This window comes from Podarcis melisellensis (genome assembly GCF_964234715.1).
Source record: "Podarcis melisellensis genome assembly, chromosome: 4".
NCBI lineage: Eukaryota > Metazoa > Chordata > Lepidosauria > Squamata > Lacertidae > Podarcis > Podarcis melisellensis.
In genome coordinates this window covers 36,539,014-36,563,945 of record NC_138531.1, presented here as the reverse complement: position 1 = coordinate 36,563,945, position 24,932 = coordinate 36,539,014, and the positions used below count along the sequence as shown (strand labels likewise).

The 24,932-nt window shown below is 39.0% G+C and overlaps 1 protein-coding gene across 1 annotated transcript in view; it reads left to right on the top strand.

The window, feature by feature from the left end:
* Positions 1 to 24,932, top strand: part of PUDP (pseudouridine 5'-phosphatase) — a 62,557-nt gene that overhangs the window by 27,167 nt on the left and 10,458 nt on the right. Inside the window, exon 3 of the mRNA XM_081907728.1 lies at positions 5,940 to 6,169. Within this exon, the coding sequence (XP_081763854.1) occupies positions 5,940 to 6,169 (230 nt within the window). The remainder of the gene's footprint in view (positions 1 to 5,939; positions 6,170 to 24,932) is intronic.

Below are 24,932 nucleotides of genomic sequence, written 5' to 3'. Positions count from 1 at the left end.
CTTATTTTACTTTGGTGAAGGGAAACCAATATGCAACTCAGCACCTACTAGTCTGCCTCTCTCCAAAATGATGGAAACCTATGCCCCCCCCCCAGCTTGAACCTGTAATTGTTCTATAAAGTGGTGTTTAGCAAACTACGGGATATAGCAGAGAGCTATACCACAATACTGCCATCATTTCCATGTTTTCTGTTGCTGCTGTTTATTGTGTTCTTCTTCCTTAGCTAGTTAAAAAGACAATTGCTGCTTACTGGATTTTCCACTGGGAATAATGCTTTAATTTATATTGCTTGTTGAAATGTGAGTAACTTTCCAAATGGATGTGTTAATGATTTTCCAAGAACTGCTTTGTTCTACTTTGTCACACATTTAAAAAATGATGGCTCTCTGCTTTGAGCCTGCAGTTCTAGGGATTTGCATAGAATTGTTGTAGATGAAGACTTTTATTTTTTATTTTTTTACTTTAAAAGAAACAGAAGAAATAGATAATTGATTGTGTTCCTGTTGAGAATCCATCTCTGGTACATCTGTTTCTATTTAAGACCAAAACATAACAGATTCTACAGTTTTTACATTTTCTGTTATACTGATGTCTAAATCCCTGGGAGCTATTGCACCACCAAGACACAGTTTTTAATCATCTGTCTTAAGCAGCAGAAAATGACTAAGTGCCTCTTACACGATATTCTCTAGATTGCTAATTTTAGCCTAGCAGCCCTATCTGATAGGAAATGCAGAGAGACAGAGACAGACAGAGAAAGTAAGTCTGATTGGTCAACAAGTAAGAACATGATGGAAGTTCAATGTTCCCATATTTTGTATAAAAAGGTAAAGGGACCCCTGACCATTAGGTCCAGTCATGACTGACTCTGGGGTTGCGGCACTCATCTCGCTTTATTGGCTGAGGGAGCCAACATACAGCTTCCGGGTCCTGTGGCTAGAATGACTAAGCCGCTTCTGGCAAACCAGAGCAGCGCAACGGAAACACCATTTACCTTCCCGCCAGAGTGGTACCTTTTTATCTACTTGCACTTTGACATGCTTTTGAACTGCTAGGTTGGCAGGAGCAGGGACAGAGCAATGGGAGCTCACCCAGTCGCGGGGATTCGAACCGCCGACCTTCTGATCAGCAAGTCCTAGGCTCTGTGGTTTAAAGCGCCATTTTGTATAGGCCTTCCTATATAGATATTGTTATTGAACTTATATCCTTCCCTTCCAAAGGAGCCCAGGGCAGCAAACACATCCATGTTTTTGTTTTTTAAAAAACTTAATAAAACAGTTAACAGTTTTAAAATCTGTTCATACAGTGTTGCCAGGAACAGCATTATTCAGCCACCAAATGCCTGAGTATTTGTCCTGAAATTGATAATGTTGGAGACATATGCACATCACTAGGGAGCGCATGCAGCCACCACCAAAAAGGCCCTGTCATGGGTCAGCACCAACTGCACAGCGCCTGGTGCCACATTATCTTAACTTAATGTCTGATCAAAAATTGTGCTAGAGACTAGCTTTTAATATGTTAAAGGATTTGAATACCCTTTAAGGACTGTTAGAGACTTGCTTTTAATATGTTAAAGGATTTGAATACCCTTTGAGGACTGCTTGCTCAGCCCAGTTGAATCATAAGTAAAGCTAGTAAGTGGTGTGTTTTTAAGTGTCAGAAACAAATTACTCCTCTCAATATTATCTCCACTACTGTTTCTCTAGCTGAAAAAAATCAAGCCTTTACCAAAGTCAGTGCAATGCTGAATATGCCTGTAAGCAAAGTTTCATAGTGATGTTTGCTGTAGCTGGGAGAATCTGAACATTAGAAAAATTAAGCATCAAATGTTAATGCTATAGTGGCAGGATTTGGGGTCATCTGGTGGACTGAAAATACATGACTTGTACACATCTTATGCTCCATGCAATTCCAAGGTGTAAATGTGAGATATAATAAAGGGAAAATATGTGTAAACTAGTATTGTTAACATAGCATCAGCTTGTAGAAATTGTTGTAGATCTTTCAGAATATGGCCTTTAAAGGTGTGCCAAATCTACTTTGTTTTTCACTGAAACTTGGAGATCCCCCAACCAGACCCTTGTGCAAACAATATCCCTTTAAAGAAGAGGCATTATTGTAGCTCTAGTTCTCTAAGGAGATGGGGTACGGTCTGGGAAGAGTCCAAAGGGCTAATAGCAGAAGTCTGGGGTACTGCATTTGTGATCCTAAAATCTGAGATACCCACCCCTTCTAGTTATAGTGTGGGATGTGATGCTAGTTTCATAGCCGCTTCCACTGATGCTCCAAACTGATAAAGTATAGAGCAAGCTATTCTCTTAGCTCATGTTAATCAGAAATCAGCAGGGCCAGATTTAGGTTTGATAAGCCCCTAAGCCACTAAAGGTAATAGGGCCCGTTATATGTCCAGCTGTCCTTTGTCAACAGCAAATTGTCGCTTTTTTTGTGTTGAATATATGCTATATGGTAATTTATGGACCTTATAGGTATCTAAATGCCATTTGCACATAACAAAATATGTATGTTATCAAAGTAATTGCTGAACTGAAATGCAGTTAAGAAGAAGTATATTAATATTAAATTTTGGGGGGCACCCAAAAGAGTGGGGCCCTAAGCTATAGCTTGTTTAGCTTATACATAAATCTGGCACTGGAAATCAGAATTGCTTTTGTAAAAACAAAACAAAACCAGCTTTCCTTCTTTAAAAAACCGACTGTGTCCCTCCCCACCCCCCTGCAGTGAAATTAAAATTTAATGGAAACATATTGAAGTCTATTTTGAATCATTGACACATTATAAAAGAAAGTTGGTCAAAACCAGGTTTTTTAAGAAAATGAAAAAGAAACCTGGAAGATCCATGTAAATAGATGAGGTCTGCAATATAATCAGTTTTGATTATTTGTGACTGCTAAGCAAACAAGGCAGTTATTGATTGTTGATCTCATGTTATGCCCAATAACTACAAGCCCTTTCTAGAAATCTCTTGGCACTTGCGTGCTCCTGGATTTGCTCAGAAATCCATGCATTTCAGAATTCAGCTGACCCGACTACCCAGATCGGGCCGTATGATTAACGTTCTGCATTATGTTCCTAGGTAGTATTCAGGATATATTTAGTTGCATACCAACATTCTAAAATTGATACAGGAGCTAATTAGTATCCATACTTGGTTGAAAAATAATATTGTGGGAAACTTGACTGGAATCATTTATTTAAAAGGGCATGATTTAACTCAACCCACCCTGGCATTAATCAGTTATGTTTTATCCCCAACAGCTTCACAGATACCACAGTATTTGTGAATACCTTAAATGTTTAACACAGACCCGCTTGACAAGAAAAAAGGTGGAAGGGTTTAAATAAATTCTAAGTGATGTGCAGACTGCATCATTTTTCATGTATGTATCCTGAGGCTTTATGTAGTAATTCTTTTATCCTTTCACCTGGGTTTGTGAAGTCCCAAGTGGAAAGACTGGTAAACATTTGCTAAACTATTGCTGTTTTGAATAAAAGTGATAGTTTTTCTTTCAAAATAACGGTTGGCAAGGAAGTGTAATGACCTCTGTAAAGTGTCACTGCATTAATTATAGTCTGCAGAGAGGGTGAAATGCCTCCTAAACATTCCCCTCCTCCTTTTTAAACAAAAGGGACCTGGATTTTCTACTGTCAAGACATGCAATTGGATTTAAACTTATCTTGCTGTTTTGGAGGGCCCCAGAAAGCATACTGATATGCATTGCAACATTAAAAACAAGGACAGACCAGTTGCTAGAAAAAAGCTTGTAATACTAGCATTTCAATAAATTTATATGTCATATTGTTGAGTAGAAGTGGTATATGAATGTGCTGGCTGGTTGACAGACATAATGTATGAAGCAGTGAGTGACTGTAGTGGTCGTGCGAAAGTAGTGGTGAATGAGATTGCGTGAGTGGTTGTGCGAAAAGTTGGTTTGTTGGAATTTTACATTTTGTTGCTGTGTAAAGCTCTTCAACCTTATAGTGATACTGTGTTTAAGTTATATTTCAGTTTTTATGTGAATAATTTGACACGGTTTTTATTGTACGTACTGTGTTTATATATGTATTTTATCAATTGCAAACTGCTTCAAGATTTTCAGGTAGCAAGCTGTCTGTATATGGAAATAATACATAAATGAACACACATTTTTTGTGCATGCTTTGCAGTGTAATGCTGTGCATTCCATATCAAAAGAAAGCCCCATTGAATTGAGGAGCCCCATATGTATCCTTAATATCAGAGGATAAATGCAAATACATTGTGGAAAGCAAAATATGTAAATAAGAGAATCGTTCTCACCAAAATAATTGCTGTTACTTGAGTTTTTAGCAGACTAGAAAGAGCAGAAGCACCAGGGGAAAAATAAAGCCACAAGAAAAAGTTTAATTTGAGTTATTTTATGTATTTTTCAGAGCTGTCAAATGGAAAATGCTGAATTATTCCTTTCTGAAAGCTTCTATTGTCCCATGAGAAATACTTCAATTCTGTCAGGATTTTTTTAAAAAATACATCTGTGTTCAGAGTTCTAAATTTGGCATGTGACTAATTATTGTTTAAAGTTCTTGAGGTTTATATATTTTGATCCTTTCAGCTTTATTAACTACATCAGACCTACTAAATATGCATTACATCCCTTCCTTTTATTTGTTTTTGTTTGGCCAGAAGTTCATGTATTACAACACAGTTCCTCTTAGCCTACAGATGTCTTCTCTGCATACTATCTTGATTTTATGTAGTATGATGCACTTCGTGGTTTCTATACACCTGCAGGGACGTGCAGTAGAAAACTTTCCTTTTTTACTTTCCTGTTTCATATTCAAAATTGTTTTTGCTATTTCTTTTTTTCATAAAAAAATCCATCACCTTTTAAAAAAGGTTCAGGTTCATTTCATTTGTACTGTGTATTTCTACTTGCTAAACAGAAGCTTAAATCAGCTTGTAAGGATGAAGGTTTCTTGTAGGGATGAAGGTTTCTGTTGCTTTAAAGGTCCTTGGGGGCATTTGCTCCACCAATTTTGGGGCTACTAACTCCCTCCCCCTGTGCAAGTTTATTGAGACAGACTCTCCATTGACTTAGACAGGGATTAACTGATGTATGAGAAATGCAGCCCACCACCAAGGACGTGTTAGGGCAACAGGATTCTTTCGAGGGGGGCGCATTTTTCCTCCACTAGCAGCCCTGGGGACTACAGAATTGTTTTTTTAAAGCCTATGCAAGACTAGAGAGATGGAACTTCTATGGACAAGGACTAAAATATATGGGTGATGGGTGGTGCAGCCAGTGAGGATGTAACGTCAGTGGCAGAAGATGCAGCCACATGTTCCTCCTCACACAGTTAAAATCCACACAAGGTTGTTGTCGTTTAGTTGTGTCTGACTCTTTGTGACCCCATGGAACAGAGCACACCAGGCACTCCTGTCTTCCACTGCCTCCCGCAGTTTGTTCAAACTCATGTTAGTAGCTTTGAGAACACTGTCCAACCATCTAGCCCTCTGTCATCCCCTTCTCCTTGTCCTCTCAATCTTTCCCAACATTAGGGTCTTTTCCAGGGAGTCTTCTCTTCTCATGAGGTGGCCAAAGTATTGGAGCCTCAGCTTCATGATCTGTCCTTCCAGTGAGCACTCAGGGCTGATTTCCTTCAGAATGGATAGGTTTGATCTTCTTGCAATCTGTGGGACTCTCAAGGGTTATACAGAGTTATACAGGAGGCAGCAACGAAAACCATCCCACACAAGGTACAAACACCCAAATAGCTCTATTATCAACCATTAGTCTTTTGATGAAGGCAGGAAAGAGAACTAACTAAATCAAGTTCAGAAGGTGGGGTGAACAACTCCAGTAAATCTAGCTCCTCTGTTTTTGCTCAAACAAGTGTATTTTAACACTTTCATATATATTTTTTTTCTGTTTCACAGGTGTTGAAAAACTAATCCGCCATCTACATCAACACAACATACCCATAGCTGTTGCCACCAGCTCATCTCGGGTGACATTTGAAATGAAAACAAGTCGACACAAAGACTTCTTTAATTTATTTCATCATATTGTGTTGGGAGATGACCCTGAAGTGAAGGCTGGCAAGCCAGAGCCTGATGTGTTTTTAGTCTGTGCAAAGAGATTTAACCCTCCTCCGCCTCCAGAAAAGGTAGGAATAATCATAGTAATAAAAGCGGCAGTGTATAATCCCAGGTCATGCTTTATATAATATAGTAAGTTCTATGTGAGATTTGATAGCAACTATAAAAAAAACCAAGTGGGAAAGTATTGGCAAAGATTCTATTTCTTCATTGTGTAAAATGGTTTGCAATGCAAATGTGTATTGATTTGCTGCTGTACACTACAAATGAACAGGAGTGTTTTAAGTGTGTCCAATATATTTATAAATCTGGGTGCTAACTGTTTGGACACCGAGTTTTCCACCTGCAACATTTGAGCTCTTGTGTATGAGTGCAAGCAACCTCTTCTAAATGTTCAGAATAGGACATTTTGTAACACGTTTCATGATGTTTTTGTTTTGAGTGTTGAACGTGACATTATTTCTGTATGTCCTGTATCTGAAACAGAGTAAAGACATTTGCCTCCTGAGCCCAGCAGTAAAGAAGCAAAATGCAAAATTGGGTTTTCAAATGGGCAACAACTTTATTAGCTGTAACTTTTTAAAGTATTTGTGATTGATTAAATGATAGATACTAAATTTCTGTTCTACAGTGTAGGTTTCAGTTGGCTGAAGGCAATATGGTGCTCTCAACATGGTGGACTCAAAAATCTAATCAGCCCCTTACCAGCAGGGCCAGTAGTCAGGGATTGGGGGGGGGGTTAATACAGCAGTATCTAGAGGGCACCAGGCTGGCTATCACCAATTCAAGACATTGAATCAAGTCTCCTCACCCCTTTCTAGGCAAGTGTTGTCCCTGGTTTGTGACTTCTTACTTATAGTTGGAACAAGGGAGCCCTATGCATGTCAACCTTGCCCCACAGTGCTTGAAACAGTATGAAGCTTAAGTCTAAAACTCGTTTTACTTATTTATATAATCCCTTGAATAGATTGCATTAGACTAGGGTTTCCCCAAACTTGGATCTCCATTTGTTTTTGGACCACAAGTCCAGCCATCCCTAGCTAGCAGAACCAGTGGCTAGGGAAGATGAGAACAGCTGGAGACCCAAGTTTAGGAAACTCTGCATTAGACCAGAGAGCTGAACTGAACTTTTGAGTGCAAGTTGGCACTAAATAAAGGCATGTTCTCCATTCCAAACCTTTTTATTTATATGCCCCTGGATGCATGGTTTGCAAGCTGTGTATAATGGGGTAACTTGTGCTGCCCTAATGCAACTCCCGTTAGTTGTATCCATTAAAACTTCCTTACAAATACATAAATCAAGTGCAAGGCTTGGTTTGTAATATGGAATGTTTTCCTCCAGTATTTTTCACTGCCTCAGTTTCACAAGAGCTTGTCACTATTGAGTACTAAGAATTAGCAGAAACTGGCAAATCGTAAACCTTGCAGGGTACTGCAAGGAAGAAGCAGTTGTCTAACCTGGTAGCAGAGCAGAAATCTGCATTTTCATATGCTCCTTCACTATTTTTACCTTATTCGTATTCAGCATAAAACTGTACAATTGGTTGTATTCATTCCCATTTTAAAGATAAGAATTGAGGCACTTGGGCTTAAACCACATGAATATCAGAGTTCTGGATACTCTACTCCAGCCCAAAGCAACCTGGGGTATGCTGTGTATGAGCTGAAGAAAATGGCTTTTGAAACATTTTGTGTCCTTTTTCAACTTAAAATTTCCCACCTCAAGCGGTTTTTTTCACCTATAGGGAATTGATATGAAAGCCCCATGTCTTTTCCCCTTGGAGAAAAAAACCCTACCAGTTTTGACCTGTCAGTGCAAAGTTTCTCTCCCCAGTTTGAGACTATTTCTCTTTTCCAATGCAACGCCTCATTCCACAACCAAATGCCCAACAGAAGAGTTATTCAAAGCTTTGTAGGTTATCTTTGTACCTGGCATTGATTTGTGTTTTAAAGCTTGCATTCATCATCATTGTTACTACTCACGCCTCATTCCCAAAGCCCAGCAGCTCGCTTACCCAGCTTGGGAAGACAACGTGAGGCCATCGAATGTTGCCAAGGGCCACCAAAAAAGGTCTCAAGGGCCATGTGTTGGACCACCCTGATCTAAACTGACTCTCGAGGCATTTGCAATTTATTTCGATTATAAGACTTTCAGCTACAAAATTCCTCACCTCCAGCTGGCCTGCTTTTTATTTATTTGAGTGGTGGGATGAGATATTGCCTGTATTGAAAGCAATTTAACCATTGGCCTAGGTTCTGTTATATATCCACAACATGTCAGCCATTGTTATAGCGAAAATATGGTCAACATTGCCATTCTCTTAGGTACTAGTGGTGATGTAAGGAAAGAGTTACAATTTGCTTATATTCTTTGGGGTGCCCCTGTCAAGGGGGCAGAATGTGCTTGCGCTCGTCTTGATAATATATCAAGCAGCTGGTAAGGGACTTCATGAAATATGAGGCAGAATACTAAATTACATTTTGTAACCCTCTTCCCCCTCTATGTGATGTGGGTGTGAAAGCATGCGTTGTTTGGTAAAAAACATTATATTCAGATTAGCAGGTCGCTGGGGATATACTACTAATTGTTTTAGGGAGCTCATTACATGTATTATCGCATATTATCCATAGGAAGCTGTGGAGGGAGGGTGGGGAAAGCAAAAAAAGAGAAAAAAAAGAACTTTATTTCATGAGAAACTACTCACTGAGTTGTGTTTTTCCTCTTTCCAAGGCCCTTATCACTTCTGGCATTGCCAACAGAACAATCATTGAATAGTTAGGTTTAATTTACAGGAATTCTCTCATAAAATGTTTTAAGAGGTGCTCTGGGTTGTGGCAAGCAATGAATTAATCCTCTTCTTAAAAAGATTCAGTGTATTGATCTTACCTCTATAGTTGAAGATGCTTTTTTAATTGCCCCAGTGCTTGTCATAACTGTGCATCTCCACAGGTTTAGAACAAAGGCCGACTAAAACAAGGAATTGCTCTGTAAGCATTATTTTTATTGTTCTCTTAATTTATTATTCCAGAGGGGTCTGCAGAAAACTCAGAAAGGCCAAATGCATTTTGTTTTGTTGCCGTAGCCTTTATTTTAAGACCTTTTTTAAAAAAAAAAACGATTTCATATTGCAAAAATTTGCTTTTAAAAGTATCCTGATATTTGGGTTTCCATGTTTCTCTCTTACTTGTCTGCAGTTTATGAGGTGCCAGGGCTATATTTATTATTATTGTTCTATATTACTGTCTCTCAGTTGGCAACAAAGCCGCATACACGGTATAGTTTATTAACACTAACAAACTATTTATTGCGTAAAGAGGGCAAAGTATCTTATCTTATATTAGTTCAGTAGACAGCAGCCATGAATATAGTGCAATTATAAGCTGATTGTAAATTTGTAATTTATAAAGTACTGTTTGACGGCCAAATGCATCCTAGGCTTCAGTTTTATGAAACCTGGGTAATTCTCTTTACTATGTACTGTATATATGGGAAAAGGCAGAAACTTTTCATAATGGGATTTGAATAATAATAACAATAATTTGAATAGTTGTAATAATAATCACTGAAGAGCCCAGAGATTTTCCTTGTTCCCATTTGTATAATAATATCTGATCCATCAAACCCTTCACCTTAATACTATTACCTGTGAAGCAGATTCAAGCAGAAAGGCCATAATAAATGCGTTTTGGGTGGCTGGTCTCCAGTTATGGAACCTTCTCCTATTCTGGGGCCACCCAAATCCAAGATAGAGAAACCTGCTTGTTTGGCCAGGGTTAAAACAGGGAATAAATATCATGGATTTTAAAGTATATTAAACTTTATTTAGTTTTGCTGACAGTGTAGAGACGTTGGTTTTCCCACCCGAACAATTCTTTTGTGTTAGATAGTTCTAAATATAAAAAAATAAATAACAGCACAATTTTAACCATGTCTATGCAGGGCTCCCTTTACCTTTATGCAGACCTAAATCCTATTGAATTCAATGGGGTTTAATCCAAGTAACTAGGATTAGGATTGGAGCCCCTTCACTAAGCCTAAACCCTACTTTATTCTGCTTGCATTGTTATCCATTATTCAGTTTTTGTGTTTGTATATAGATGTATACATAAATATCTGGATCTGTACATATTTTGTATATGCAAAATATTTGTACAAATCCCGAATCAAGAACTGAAACAGGGCCACTTAGGGAAGATTTGGGGCTTATCTGAGCTGAAGTGGGATCTTGAGGCAAAATGCTGCAGAGATTTGTATGTTTTAAAAATGCTGCGTATCGTGAGTCTGAAAAACCGAAACATTTTTTTCCAATCTTACTTTATAAGGAAAACACAAGAGTGAGGGGAGGGAATGCTTTTTAGTGACCTAGAATCTAATTGAAGGGACCAGATCTTCAGCTTTCGCACCATAGAACTTTGGGGAAGGGATGTTAAAATATCAACTTGTTCTTGTCTGTTCTGTGCTTTTTTCTTTTTCTAGTTCTGCTGTTTATTTTGAAAATGCTAGATCATGCTTCCTCTACCTCAGCCCTTCAGATGTTTTGAGACTACAGTTCCCATCATCCCTGACCACTGGTCCTGGTAGCTAGGGATCATGGGAGTTGTAGGCCAAAAAGAGCTGGAGGGCTGAAGTTGAGGAAGCCTGTGCTAGATAATCAAGTCTCCTGCCTTTGTGTCACATGCCTCTATATCCCCTTGAGTCAAATTAGCTTTGGGCTTCTCCTCAGCTGGCACCAAGAGTCACAACTAAGTCTAGTCCTTGCTCCCATTCTTCTGAAAATTTACAAATTATTTGCCTTTGCAGCTGTTGAGCAGAGGGTCAGTTCCAAGCAGGGAGGCACCCCTAATCTTGGTTGTTAGGGATGGAGGAGATACAAGGAACAGGATCCAGGGTGGGGTTGGTTCCCAGGTCAACCCAGGGCAGGTTAACCCACCCCCACCCCACCCCCACTCTGTTGGAGCCATGAGACAGATTGTTGCAGCGGGGAGCTGTGCACAGCTTATTAAATTCTGTTTCGCTCTGACTTCGGTGACTTGAAGGGTTAATTTTCTGACTTTTCCTGTTGAAGTCTGTTGTTGATTTTGTGCATAATTGAACATAACTTTGTGGCCATGATTGATTTGATTGATTTTATACTTTAGCTCCTTTTGGATGAGCTATATGCCTCAACGAATATTTGCAAGACTTCTATTTGCAAATAGAAAGCTTCTACCAATTCCTAGCCTCGGCCTGTTGACTCCCTGAATTGCCTTATGTCATGCTGTGCTTTGGATCTAACAGAAGTGCAGCTGCTACCTGCCCCAAAGCCCAGCAGAATACGAAAAACACCCCTCTAAGTATCACAGAGCATGAAAGACCTCTCTCAATCAGCAATCATGCATGCCAGGGAATGTGGGGGCTGGGTGGGTGGCAACCAAAAAACGTTGGTTATTTAAACAAGCAAAAATACGTGGATTTTGGTTATGCTGGGTCGTATTTGTGTTGCGTATTTTAGATAATTTTTTCTAAAATTCTATCGAACTGTTCCTTTCCTATCAGAGTTGTTAAGATACACACAAGGAAGGAGAGAGACGTGAAATGGTTTAAACCACCTCTTTCTAAACAATAAATGTTTTTGAGCAAGGAAAGTGTTGTTTCTCAAAACAGTTTTTAAAAGATCTAAAGTTCCTCTTTCACCCAGTTGTTAAAAACAGAAGCAATCGCTATGACTGATCCTTCGATTCACCATGCGAGACTAGTATGTGATTTTTTGGCTTTGCGTAAAGCGATTACTGGGAAAGCACTTCAGGCTCAATGTCACTCCAAGGATGAAGAAATTCATCTGTGAAAGTTTTATATTCTAATAAAAGGATTTTGGTGTCGGTACAGAACAAAACCTTGGCGTATATGAATGGTAGCTTTAGGAGCAGAGCAGGTGTTGGAAGAACAAGGGATACCTGTACTTCAGTATAGTTGATATACATGTTCAGTATTCAAAATACTGTGTATGATGTTCTTTAATTGTTGCATGATGACCTAGGGATGGCCTGTGGGTACCTATTTCAATATAGAAGCAAGAACTTGAGTTGCTTCTGTGATGTAAGAATTGCTATCACTTGGCTTTTTCCCATACTCTGAAAGTTATATGACACAGATTCCCTGGTTCTATTGATTTCTCTTCCAAGTAGGTATGTTTAGGATTACGTTGTTAATATGCCCTGAAAGCAGGCCTCTAAAATCAGAGTGGATGCTGTATTAGAAATTCTGAAAAATATAATTCCATTTATTTTAATATGTACCTTGTGCATTGCATTGCTTTTGTGTTTGCCATCCCCCTCAGAACTTTCCTATTATAGAAATTGCTTGTTTCAAGAAGAGAAACCTGAGTTTAGCCCCCTTAAAAGACAAGACTGGATGTACTGTTTATAGAGCAATAAATGTGCTAAAATGAACTGCAATTGTGTATGTTCTAAAATTGCTTTTTGTTTTGACAGGTTAATAAATCTCAATTGAAAGTCTGAATGACTAGAGATATTAAAAGCTTGCATAGCCTGACAAAACAACAATGTTTGCTGCTCTTTTTGTGTTTCTTAATAAATACACCACACAATAACGTTTCCATTACTATTTGCAGGGCTTCCGCCTGATTTGCAGTTTTGGTACAGAACACCAGATGACATTAATTGGCAAACTCTCTTAAAAATACTGCTGTTCTTGAACACCCAGATCACACATATTCAGTACAGATGTTCAAATGCTGACCTTCTGTTGACATTATAAGGTCTTTCCAGGATCAGTTGTGTTGTGAACTGTAAAAAAAATTAACTCTACCAACCTTTCAGAATTTGACATTACCTGTTCCAAAGAATTTGTTTTTGTCACCGTGTATGCATCTGTAGGAATGGAATTGTAACACATTTTGAGTGGAACAGAAGAATAGATGAGGAGTTTTTATTATTATTAAGGGTTGCAACAGTGTTATAAGGTTTGCTTCCATTTATGCTTTGCAAGAAGTTGTTTTGTTTTGTTTTTTTTTTTTTGCTACAAACACTTCATTTCCACCAGAAATAGAGCAGCTTGAGAAGGTTAGTGAAATAAGAAATGCTATATGTAAGTGGTTTATAGGGTTGTACTGGTGATGCTTGCATGCTTAAATTGATTAGATTAATCCTAAACTTTTTTTAAAAAAAATTAAATTGTGGCAGTGACTAATTGAGAAAAAAGTACTGTTCACACAATGCTGCATGATTGCTACTGATCTAATATAGCTTTAAAGGAAATTAACAGTGCAATTCTGTACATATCTACTCACAGTTCAATAGACTTGCTCCCAGGTGAGTGTGCATAGGATTTCACCCTTAGCCCAAGGTGTTAAACCAGTATAAGTTTTTCCCATGATTTAGGCACCTCGTATTAAAAAGTGTGATCTAATCACTTGCTTTAACAAGGCCAGTTTCTGTTGCTGCTATTATTTAGAGCATGAGTATACAATCGGTTTCCCCCAGGGAAATCTTTCTTTGAGATGACATTGCACTGCAGAATATCTGGGGCTGGGAAATGAAACAGATTTATATGTTGGAGTCAGAAGTACAGGAAATGCAAAGTTGGTGTTCAGTAAATGTTTCTCCTGTGGTTTTATTTTTCCTTGCATAGTGGTACATTTATAAGAATGTGTAATTACAGGACAATGCTGCCTTGTGGTCACCTTGCTCTTAGTCATTTTTGTATCAATTCTGGCCATAGAAGAAATCCTAGACAACTGATGTTGTCACTGTGGTCAAAGCTCATGTATCGTTACTATGAAGAATCTTGCTGAATTACTTTGTAGGTAAACTGCACAGTGATACTAGGTTGTGTCATTCTTGTGGGGAGCTGTAGCTTTGGTGGTGGGAAACATCTGCTGGGTGTCCTAATTTAGCAAAGAAAAATCCCCTGGACACCCCTAGAAGCCAGAATTTCAGGCACCCTGTTAAATACTGTCGGGTGTTCTCTTGCAAAGCATAATTTAAACCTTATACAAACCAGTTGCTGGAAATCCCAGGAAGGGAAAGTGCTGTTAGTTCATGGGCTTCTCATAGACATCTGGCTGGCCACTGCAAGAACAGGATGCTGGACTAGATTGACCAGTCGCCTAATCCAGCTAGCTCTTGTGTTCCCTAAAAGTGAACACAATTTAAATTGAAACAGTGGGGTGTATTTACCTGTATGATTAATGCTAGCCTAAACAGTGTAAACATCCCTTCTTACACAAAGCAAACCTCACAAAGAAGCTTCCACATGTGAATCATAGAGTTGGAAGGGATCCTGAGGATAATCTAGTCCAACTCCCTGCAATGCTGGAATATGCAGTTGTTCCATAGGGGATTCAATCCAGCGACCTTGGTGTTATCAGCACCAAGCTCTAACCAACTGAGCTATCCAGCTCATGCTTTGCTTTCTCCTTGAAAAAGCTTATCCATCATATTATTTGCTACAAGCTTTAACTGTTTTGTTTCATGTATCGGATTAAATACACTGCAGCCTGGAAAAGTTTGTTTTCAAATGATAAAAATTCCGCCCTTAAATGCTGCTAGGATAACTTTTTTTTTTAAGAACAGAAACACTAGCACATACATATTACCTGTATGTAATCACAGATTTTATCTTTTGCCATTGCCACAGCTGCCCATGGCTGAGTTCCCCACCTCTGGAACTGCAAAAGCCAACTGTTATGAGGTCTGGCCTTGAGAAGCTTATAGATATATAAAGCAATGTCTAAACCTTTGAGCTTCTTACATGGAATACTTCTAAAAATCGCTATGGAACAACTTGATCATTTTCATAACCAATTGTCAGTATGTTAGCTTTTTAAAGAGAATGTTTGCATTTTTCCATTATAGATATATAGACATTTTTTTGTTAGCCAAAGAATATTTCATTTACTTTGTAAATGTTTTTGAAAACAAGGCTTCTCTGCCCTTTAAAATGGCTAGACATGGTGGTAGAATTAATATATTTCAAGCTTTTGGGGGAAATCTTCATAGCCGTCTACCTAAAGTGACTGATAATCAAGGCCTGCTTCAATATTCTCCCCTTGTGTGTTTGAAAGTCCCTATCTTTTTATTATTGGTTAAGAATTTTCATCTTAAATTCTTTTGCACTGTTCAGTTACTTGATATCAAGGGGCATGATTTAGTTTGCTGCCCATACTCATACATGGGACTTGCATATTTGCTGCTTTTGAAGACTCCCCTTAGATTCAGAACACATGGCTATTTAATTTTGGGATTGCTATATGAGAAATGTAAAGCCTCATTGATCTCAGAACTGTTTTTGTAGTTCCAGGGAATCACGTGCCTAATTTCTTTTTTCTCATCCCCTTTTCCACAGCTATTCCTATAATGCTATTGGGAGTAAGGATATTTCCTTGGCAACCTCACGTTTTTGAGGGCTTAAAAAATAAGGCTAGTCATGTTAATTTTTCAGTCACAGTTTGTTTCAGCAGCTATTGCACGAACCTGTCAACTCTGATATTTGAGTTTTAATTTGCTCTTCAGAAAATAGTGTTAGTAAAACAGCCTCTTTTGCAACTTCTAATATTTATTCTACTGTTTCCTGCCCGGTTTTCTGCTTGCAATTCAAGATTGTTGAGTTAAAACTTTGTATGATAACTAGGGTTTTAAATAATGAAAGAAATCATATGCTTTGTTGCTGGACAGCTTCTCATATTCAACAACATGTCATTTTCTTAATATGTCCTTCTTGAACCCAGACCATCTTCCTTATTGTTGAATTTGCTAGCCTTTGCTCCTACTTCAGTGAATGCTAATCATCAAGCATCAAACATTCCTTATCTAAGCTAATTTCCCCCCACCTATATTTGGGGAAATATCCATCTATATTTGACCACCATGGGTGGGCATCCTATATTGGAAGAATGACAATGAGAACATGTCTATGGTGATTTTGTATCTCTCTGGGTAGTTTTCGACACAATTCTAGTATCTTCTAGACATAGCTGTCAACTTTTCCTTTTTCTTGCGAGGAATATTATTCAGAATAAGGGAATTTCCCTTTAAAAAAGTGAAAAGTTGACAGCTATGCTTCTAGATTAAGATAGAAGCTGGGCCCATGCACTTCACTTCCATTCCATCCTACAGGAATATTCCTATAGGAGTCCAACTGGTCGTCTGCCACAAGATTTTGGGTGTCACAAGATTGACTTCTATCATAATCCTGTTTAGCATCTACATGAAACTAGAGATGGTGTCTTCCTAGGGATTTTAACTGAGGTACCATCTCCACACTGATAAACTCTACTTCGCTTTTCCATCTAATTTGCATGAAGCTGCGGATGTTGTAAACAGGTACCTGGAGCCACTAATGAACTGAATCACGTGACTTAATAAACTGATACTGAGTCAAACAAGACAGAAGTGTTCTTGGTTGGGAATATATATGACTGCTAGATTCAGCTCTGCTTATGGCAGGTGGCAAGTGTCTTTCTTTCATTTTTCCTATTTATGGATTGCTAACGTCCCCTGCTTGGGTAAGATGCTTCTGGGGGTTAGCGTTCCAACTCAAAGCACAGCTGAACCTGTTCTTTGGAGATGAGCAAAGATTCACATCTTCTCAAGAAGGATCCATTAGGTCCTCTTTTTGACAGTGACAAGCAAGATGCCTTCAAGAAGAGTGGCATGACAACAGTTCTTCCCCATCATTTGTTTCCAGTACCTGATACTCAGATGCCTCTGAATGCTTCCATTTCACCTCAACAAATGGCATGACACCCATTGCTTTAAGAGTTAAGACCTTTTATCTCCTATTCATTTTGTCCCTTTCGGTAGCTTGCCCTTGTAAATGTTTAAGGAAACTTGTGTCCTTGATCCTGAAAGAAATGCACTTTGTGCCCTCTGTTAATGGCTCACTGACTTCAAACTGGCCGTAAAGGCAGCATAAAATAAATGCACCTATAAAAGAGAATAAGAATTTAATAATCCCCTGCAAGGAAGCAAATCTCTTTTGAGACAAGCAGCTGGGAAGGTCAATAAATAGACTTCGTAATAAGAAGACCCAAAACATTGAAGACTGAACATAATTGTCGTCTAAATGCTAGAGGAGGAAACTAATGAAAATTACGCTGCTTTTTAGCACCATGACATTAAAATGATATAAGAATGAGTGGAGAAATATGTGAAGGTCAGTCAATATATCTGCAGGAAATCCCATGACTTCCTTGCTGCAAATTTAGATCCAGGCTCCTGGTTGTTCAAGGCCACTGTCATCGTGCACAATAAAATCGTATCTAAAAATAAATAAATAATGAAATGCCATAGCTTGGTGTAGTTATAGAAAGGCATTTTGATGCATCTGTTTCAAGGATGAGAAAATAAAATTTTAGAGGGATATAACTTTCTGTATGCACACAACTTTATGTACTTCTTAAACAATATTTCTTTCTGTGTAATAGATTCTAATTAACCCTGCAGGCTTGGTGTGTCAAGCATAAGAGCTGATATACTTAGCAGTAAGCATTTTCTGAAGAGCAAGATGTGAATGATGGAGAACAACATTTGTTTATGAATCTCATACTAATATCAGCATGTATTTGTTCTAATCTAATTTCCTGCAGGCATTAGAAGGCAGTTTTTATATGTGCCAGTTCTATGGCAGTTTTTATATGTGCCAGTTCTGTGAATGCTTCATATTTTAAGAATGTTACACTGTCGTTGAATTAGTTCCCACAAAGCAAGCAGAATGTATGAAGCAGTTGTCACCATGCAAACATCGAAAATTTATTCCCTAAACCAGTGGTACTGCCTCTATGCCATCGCGCTTGAAGGTGCTAACAGTCTTGCAAATTCTGTAAGTGAATTCGGAACTTAAAATAATAGAAACCCAGGGGAGGGGAAAATTCTCATAAAATGTTAATTATCAGAGGAAAATGTGCTAATTACTTTAAATCAAGGCATGTTTTGTACTGTGTGCAGTCTGTCTTTTTCTGAAAGTTTCCTCCACCAAAAACCGGAAAGGGCGGGGGAGAGAGAGAATAAGAGGTTGATTATGGAGGGGCTTACCCAAAATGCAGACTTCTGAACACACACACACACACACACACTGAACAATGGGAGATGTTTCTTGTGAGAGCTTGAGGTTTTCTGGGAAAGCTGTCAATGTTCTGCTCAAATTCCAGTGAAGCAAGAGAACAGTACCTTGGACAGCTCCGAAGCACCATGCTAAGGTCTACAGGATATGTTTTCTCTGTGCAGAAATGGAAACTTGATGTAGGCAGGCAGGACCTGGAATGTGGAAGGTTCTGTTTCCTTTGAGAAGCTTGGTTGGCTTGTTAAGGGGCCTTTGACTTATTCTGTAATCTTTCTCTTCTTAAGGCCAGGGAGACTGAAGTACTGCATCAGCTGTGTTATCCGGCAGGGAGAGCCCTGCAGACAAGACAGTTCCCCCATCCACCCATTCTAGCAGCCTGAACCTTGTCTTGATCAGAGTTTTCAGTTCCTCACTTCAGGGTCCCTGGGTTGTGACATACGTTTTCCAATATCTTTGTAAGTGGAACAAATGCCATGATCTAGAGCCCAGGGAGATTTGTTAATTCTTCTTCAGGCCTTCCACACAGTCATCACAAACTGGCCTTCAAATCTCCCCTCGGTTTTAAAAGTAGCTTTTCATCTGCACTCATTTAAAGCCGCACCGTACCACTTTAAACAGTTAAGGCTTCTCCCAAAGAATCCTGGTTCCAGTTGGTATATCTACCACTGAGCTATATTCTTATGCCCTTTTCAATTCATTTAGGGCATAGCCATTACCATTGGACCTCATCGTAGTTATTCATGAACTGGTCATAGATACAGCCCTGCAGATGTGAATTCCAAGGAAAGAGCAATAGCAAGGCACCTTTCAGAGAAACATATCTGCCCCATATGCTCCTGAGAAACCCCTTTATTTCCTGAAACACAGTTTGGAAAGCTACTGGCATAATTAAATGTTGACCCAAAAAGTCATAGCAATATTGCAGGGTCTCCTCACACGCAATGTCTCAAATAAATTTGAGAGTGCTGTCTTCTAAGCAATACATGCCAACCATCTGGAAGAATTGGGATAACCTCGTTTGTAATATGACCTTGTTACTTTAGAATCACATTATTTCTATCCAACTGCCACTCAAGAAATACATCCTTTCACTTGATTGCATCCCAAATAGACACAATAAAGTTATCATTTCTTCTCCCTCCCTACACCTTTGTAAAAATACATTCTGTGAATTCCTCTGTACCAAAAAAAAAAAAGCTGCTTATTTCCCCCTCAAAATGGAGTAGTGTTTATGCAGCAGCGAATGTTGTCGAGTATTCTAATTAACAGCTCACTGAAGGGCATTCAAGACATGCAAATGTAAAGATTTCTATTTCTGTGCTGCTGACTTGTTTTCTTCAAATGATGCTCACCTTAACCTTGCATCTGTGCTACTGCTTAGTTTGTTTTCATGGAGTTTTCCCATTGTATAGTGGCAGTAACTCAATATAGAGATCAAAAGAACGATGTGCCTGTGTGCAGTTACCTAAATATCACCTTTATGTAAACATCTGAATATCAGAGTAATCCAGCAGTTATGAAACGTTTTACCTTTCTATGATTTACACATTATGAGTTGATTATAGGAATTCCTCATTTTTGACTATGAAGTGTGCATTTTGATATTTTGGACTTGAGTTGCTGGCTGAAAGGATTGGCTGTATTCCTGGAGATAAGAGAGTGCTGCAGCTCCAGTGGATGGTCAAAAGGGCAGTGTAATAGTTATAGGGGTTGCTCGTGCGTAAGGTGCCGCCACTCCTGGCTAGGTTGCCTGGTTAAACCTTTTCTATCTGGACAGCCCTTCACTTCGTGGCTGTTTCAGTCGCTAGCAGAATCCATCAGTGGGCGTTTCTTGAACCTCTTCCAGCAAAGAAGTTCTTTTATGCCAAGTCTCCGCCTACTCTCCCTGCGTGGAAGTCTTCTGCGCAGGGTGGGTGTGGGCAGCAGAGGACCCGTGCTCTCGCCGCTGGTCTCTGGTGAGGAGTCCTGGAGCCACCTCGCCGATTCCCCCATCTGCCCCCCTTTATCCCTGGTGTTACGCTGATTTCCTTCCCCAGCCGATGAGCTGCCTCTCTCCCTGCTGGGCCCTTCTCCAGCATTGCTTTGGAGCCTTGCCTCTGCCTCTAGCTCCGATGGCAGTTCCCCGACAGGCAGTGTCACAACAATGGTTCTGTGCAAGCTGTGGAGCCCCAAATGCACAACAAAAATGTCCTGATTCAGCCAGGCTACATTTTATACATACATGACGGCTATGGACAATGGTATAGAAAATATCCCCTGACAGCCACATAGGCTTCAGCAATAACTTAACAGAGTACAGTGGTACAGTGGTGCCCCGCAAGACGAAATTAATTCGTTCCGCAATTTTTGTCGTCTAGTGAATTTTTCGTCTTGCGAAGCACGAAATCCCATAGGAATGCATTGAAAATCAATTAATGCGTTCCTATGGTCAAAAAAAGTCTAAACAAAGCCAAATTTGGTACAACAACAGTTTATTAACTGCTCTTTAAAGTCACACATACTGTAAAGAGCAGTTCAAAAACTGAAGGGAAAATAAATTAACTTTATAAACAAAACATGTCTTTGTTTTTAGACGTCGCGAGACGTTTTCGTCTTGCGAAGCAAGCCCATAGGGGAAATTCGTCTTGCGAGGCAAATCGAAAATGGAAAAACCTTTCGTCTAGCGAGTTTTTTGTCTTGCGAGGCATTCGTCTTGCGAGGTACCACTGTACCTCGGGTTAAGTACTTAATTCGTTCTGGAGGTCCGTACTTAACCTGAAATTGTTCTTAACCTGAAGCACCACTTTAGCTAATGGGCCTCCTGCTGCTGCCGGGCCGCCTGAGCACGATTCTGTTCTCATCCTGAAGCAAAGTTCTTAACCTGAAGCACTATTTCTGGGTTAGCGGAGTCTGTAACCTGAAGCGTATGTAACCTGAAGTGTATGTAACCCGAGGTACCACTGTATACGAAAGAAACAAGTTGAATCCTGTAGCCAACTCAAGGTTTCCACAGCTTACTGTTCTTCAAACTTTAAGCCTTTAAGGTGAAGCCTTCACCTTCTAAGTTGAAACTGTTCTTAACCTGAAGCACCACTTTAGCTAATGGGGTCTCGTGCTGTCACCGCGCGGCGGCGGCAGCGGCACAATTTATGTTCTCTTTTTTAAAAAAAAAAAATTAAAAAAATTATTAACTGACCAATCAAATCAAATCAAATCAAATCACATCACATAAATTCCGAATTACAAAGCCAAATTTTAAATTTTTGTTGAGGGGACCCATATTTCAAGTTCCGAAGGGGGATTCCGATCCTCTTCTTGCTACTGCATTAATATCCAAATCATTCCAAATAAAGTTCATAATTCTATCCAGTCTTATCTTGCTGTTTCCACATCTCATCTTGTTCGTATATTTTTTTTTCTTTATGATCTCTTCTGATAATCTTAAACAGATAAACACCAATTATAATCCTGTGTGAATATTTCCGTTCGTCCAATCCTCATATCAAGATGGTTTCTATATATCAGCACTTTCATAAATAACATCACTCTTTCCATCATTAATCTCGCAATACTGTCGCTCTTAAGTCCCTCTGAGGAGTCTTACCCACAATATAAAAACAGCTCTATTTCTCCTCCCAGACTTAAGTCCTCCGACAGAACTTGCCAACATGGCGACGGTATTTTTAACTGCGTCATTCCAAAGCTCTTATACTTTCCACGATCTTCTTAAAACATGCTTTGGTTAGAAAATTTATCTCCACACAGTCTTAAATCCACAACTTAAGTCATTAAAACGACTTTTCTGACTTGTGGGGGGGGGGGATTCTTGGTTAATAACTTAGAGGGGGGGAAAGGAAAGTTTTCCCCCCTCCCCTATCCAGTCCCTTTGTCTTGGCGTATCTTCTCATGATTTATCTTGTTCCTCCGACTCGTCTTGTTTATCAGAGATCTCTTCAATTAGCAGTCTTTACTCCCCCTCCTTCCTTGAAATATGTGCATTCGCTTCCACCTAATTGTTTCTTTTGAAGTTCTTGCAGCTAGAGGTGCGGAACAGAGACAGCATCCAGGAGCGCCGAGATCCACAGGAGGGCATTCTGCCTAGTGCCCCCATCCCCACAAATTCGGGGGTGGTATAGGGCACAGCAGGCAAGAGCAGCCCCCCACAACCTTGGGGGGGTAGGGAGGCTATTTACTCCCATCACAGCCTCCTAATTACCTCGTGTGGGTCGGAGAGATGTTATTGTCAGCCATCTTCCTATGCGCCCCTAGTGGCCCCTTACAATTTCTGTTCTCATCCTGAAGCAAAGTTCTTAACCTGAGGTAATATTTCTGGGTTAGCAGAGTCTGTAACCTGAAGCGTATGTAACCTGAAGCGTATGTAACCTGAGCTACCACTGTATGTGGGTTTACAGACTCCTCTTGGGCAGGGAGAAAGTTCAGAAACAAACACACACACATATATATACACACACAAACAGAGAGACGCACCCTTTGGGAACCAAAATAAGCAGCATTTTTGTTCTTTTAAAACCTAATTCTTCAGACGCTTTACACAGCAGGAGCCCCAAATTGCAAATATTGTAGCTATTTAAAATTCATTTATTCGTTAGTACTTCAATAGGACTGCTGTTAAGTGGGTCACTCAAACACATTCTCCCTTTTTTCTAGATATTCTGTACATCAAAAGCAGAAGTTGAATAATACAAAAGGTTTATCATGACATTACTAAAACTGTGCACTTCGAATTTCCATTTTGTATCTTCTTAAATAATGTACAAATAACTATTTTTGCACATCTTGGCAGCACACAGCTCTTTATTTTTAAATTATCTCAAAACTATCTTAACAGTAACCCAAAGCTCATTCAAATAGCATTTTAATCTATTGTCACATGTCTAGGATTACATAGCCTCCATGTGTTGCATCTTTTAGGTTGAAATTTGACCAAATGGAACTGGGCCAAGCATTTCTGTAGTTGCTCTTGAGGAATGAAAAGGTACCCAGGCACAAATCTGTACCTTTTGAATAGCAAAACATTGCAAGCAGTTAAAGGAACAAACTTGCACAGCTCTAGATTGAAACAGATTGTATAGGCTCATTTTGAAATTGCTGTTTCCAAAGTCGTCATTTGTATTTTTTCTTAAAGAATTTTATAGAGAATATTAAACTTCAAACTCCTGATTCTATTTTAGGTAGGAGTGCTCTGAACTATCTTCTCACCAAATATCAAATATAGTCTGTATGTGCGTGGGAGCTTATGGTTTTAACTAGTCATAGGTTACAGAGCACTGGCATTAAAAAAATGGTTTTCACAGTGAATATGTGATAAGGAAAGGGCGCTGAATAATTTTCTGCAGGATGATTGTGACTTTGGTGTAATGGCTAGTATCCACAAACTATTTGAGGGGAGATGATCAATAGCTAGACCCACAAATGGTGGTGTATCCACAACACATATACTGGGTGTTCTACAACTGTGCGCCCATATGAAGTCATACTGTGATGCCTTGCCTGTTGATGTACTCTTAGTTACAGGATCTAGGCAGATGATTATTTCTGTCTTAATGGAATCCTTGATTTAAAAGGTAAAAAATGCATTTTGACCCTTCCCCTTTTACTTCTCCGGAGTTGGACCCAGCAGAAGATCCAAAAAGTGCTTTGATGACTAGATTGTAGCAGCCCACCTCACGGGGCTCAAGGTGGTTCTTTGTAGAATTGCAGGTGACATAGTAGTCAACAGGTAGGGTACTGCGCTAGTAGAATTCACCAATTCCCCACACTTCACTATTAATACAGCTCTTGTTGTAAAGTACTTCAGTGATTAATAGAAAATGATACATACCGTACTATCAGTGTGCTATCATGGTTGGTGAACAAGCTGTATTTTTGAAGTTGTGTCCTTGTCAACATATCCTTAGGTCTTCATATCAGTATAGCAAATTTATATTGGTGATGTATGAAATGTACAATTTTTACCTGTTAATCCATGAACTTCATGGCAGATTGTGGAGTTTATCTGTGAATGGCACCAGGTGCTTTGTCAGTAGGCAGCTAAATGCTAATTTTATTCTCTTTGGACAGTGTTAAAAATTCATAAGGGATAACTTTTTATGCTAAAAGATTACACTATTTGATGCTGTTTTGAACAGGGATGGAAACAGATTATTATTATTTTTATAGCAGCAGCAACAAGAACAAATGTGTCTGGGTGCGGCTTTTTTGTTTGTTTCTATGATCACAAATGGTATAAAATTAATGAAAGAAGCTAGCAACTTTTAAAAATTCATTCCCACTGCTTGTGTCAGTGCTTAAATTCATCTTTTTCCAAAGTGTCTTTAAAACTTCTTCAGGTTTAAGACCAATTTTCAGATATGAATCAGCTGGAAGAATTTTCCCCACTGCAAAATTGCTTTGATGCAGTACTTCCAAATTATTGTCATAGCTGCATAGAGATGTTCATTGTGTCTGCACTCTTATCGAAAGCTTAATGGAATGTCTACTATACCTTCTCAGTGTTTATTGGGCCATTCATAAATGGCTTTAAAGACTTGAAGCAGAACAATCTTACTTCCTTAGTAATCTCACTCTTAATTTATTTTAATGCTTTCTAGACAAAAGCTATTCATATCCAGTATCAAGAACAATCTTAGCTTTCATAGCCATCAAACCATGTTATTGAGCTTAATATATATCAGCAGTGTAGCTCTATAGAAAGTAGCTACTAGGCTTATTGAAAAAAAGCTGTATACTCTGTACCTAATTTATGATATCAAGAGTAGTAGTAATAATAA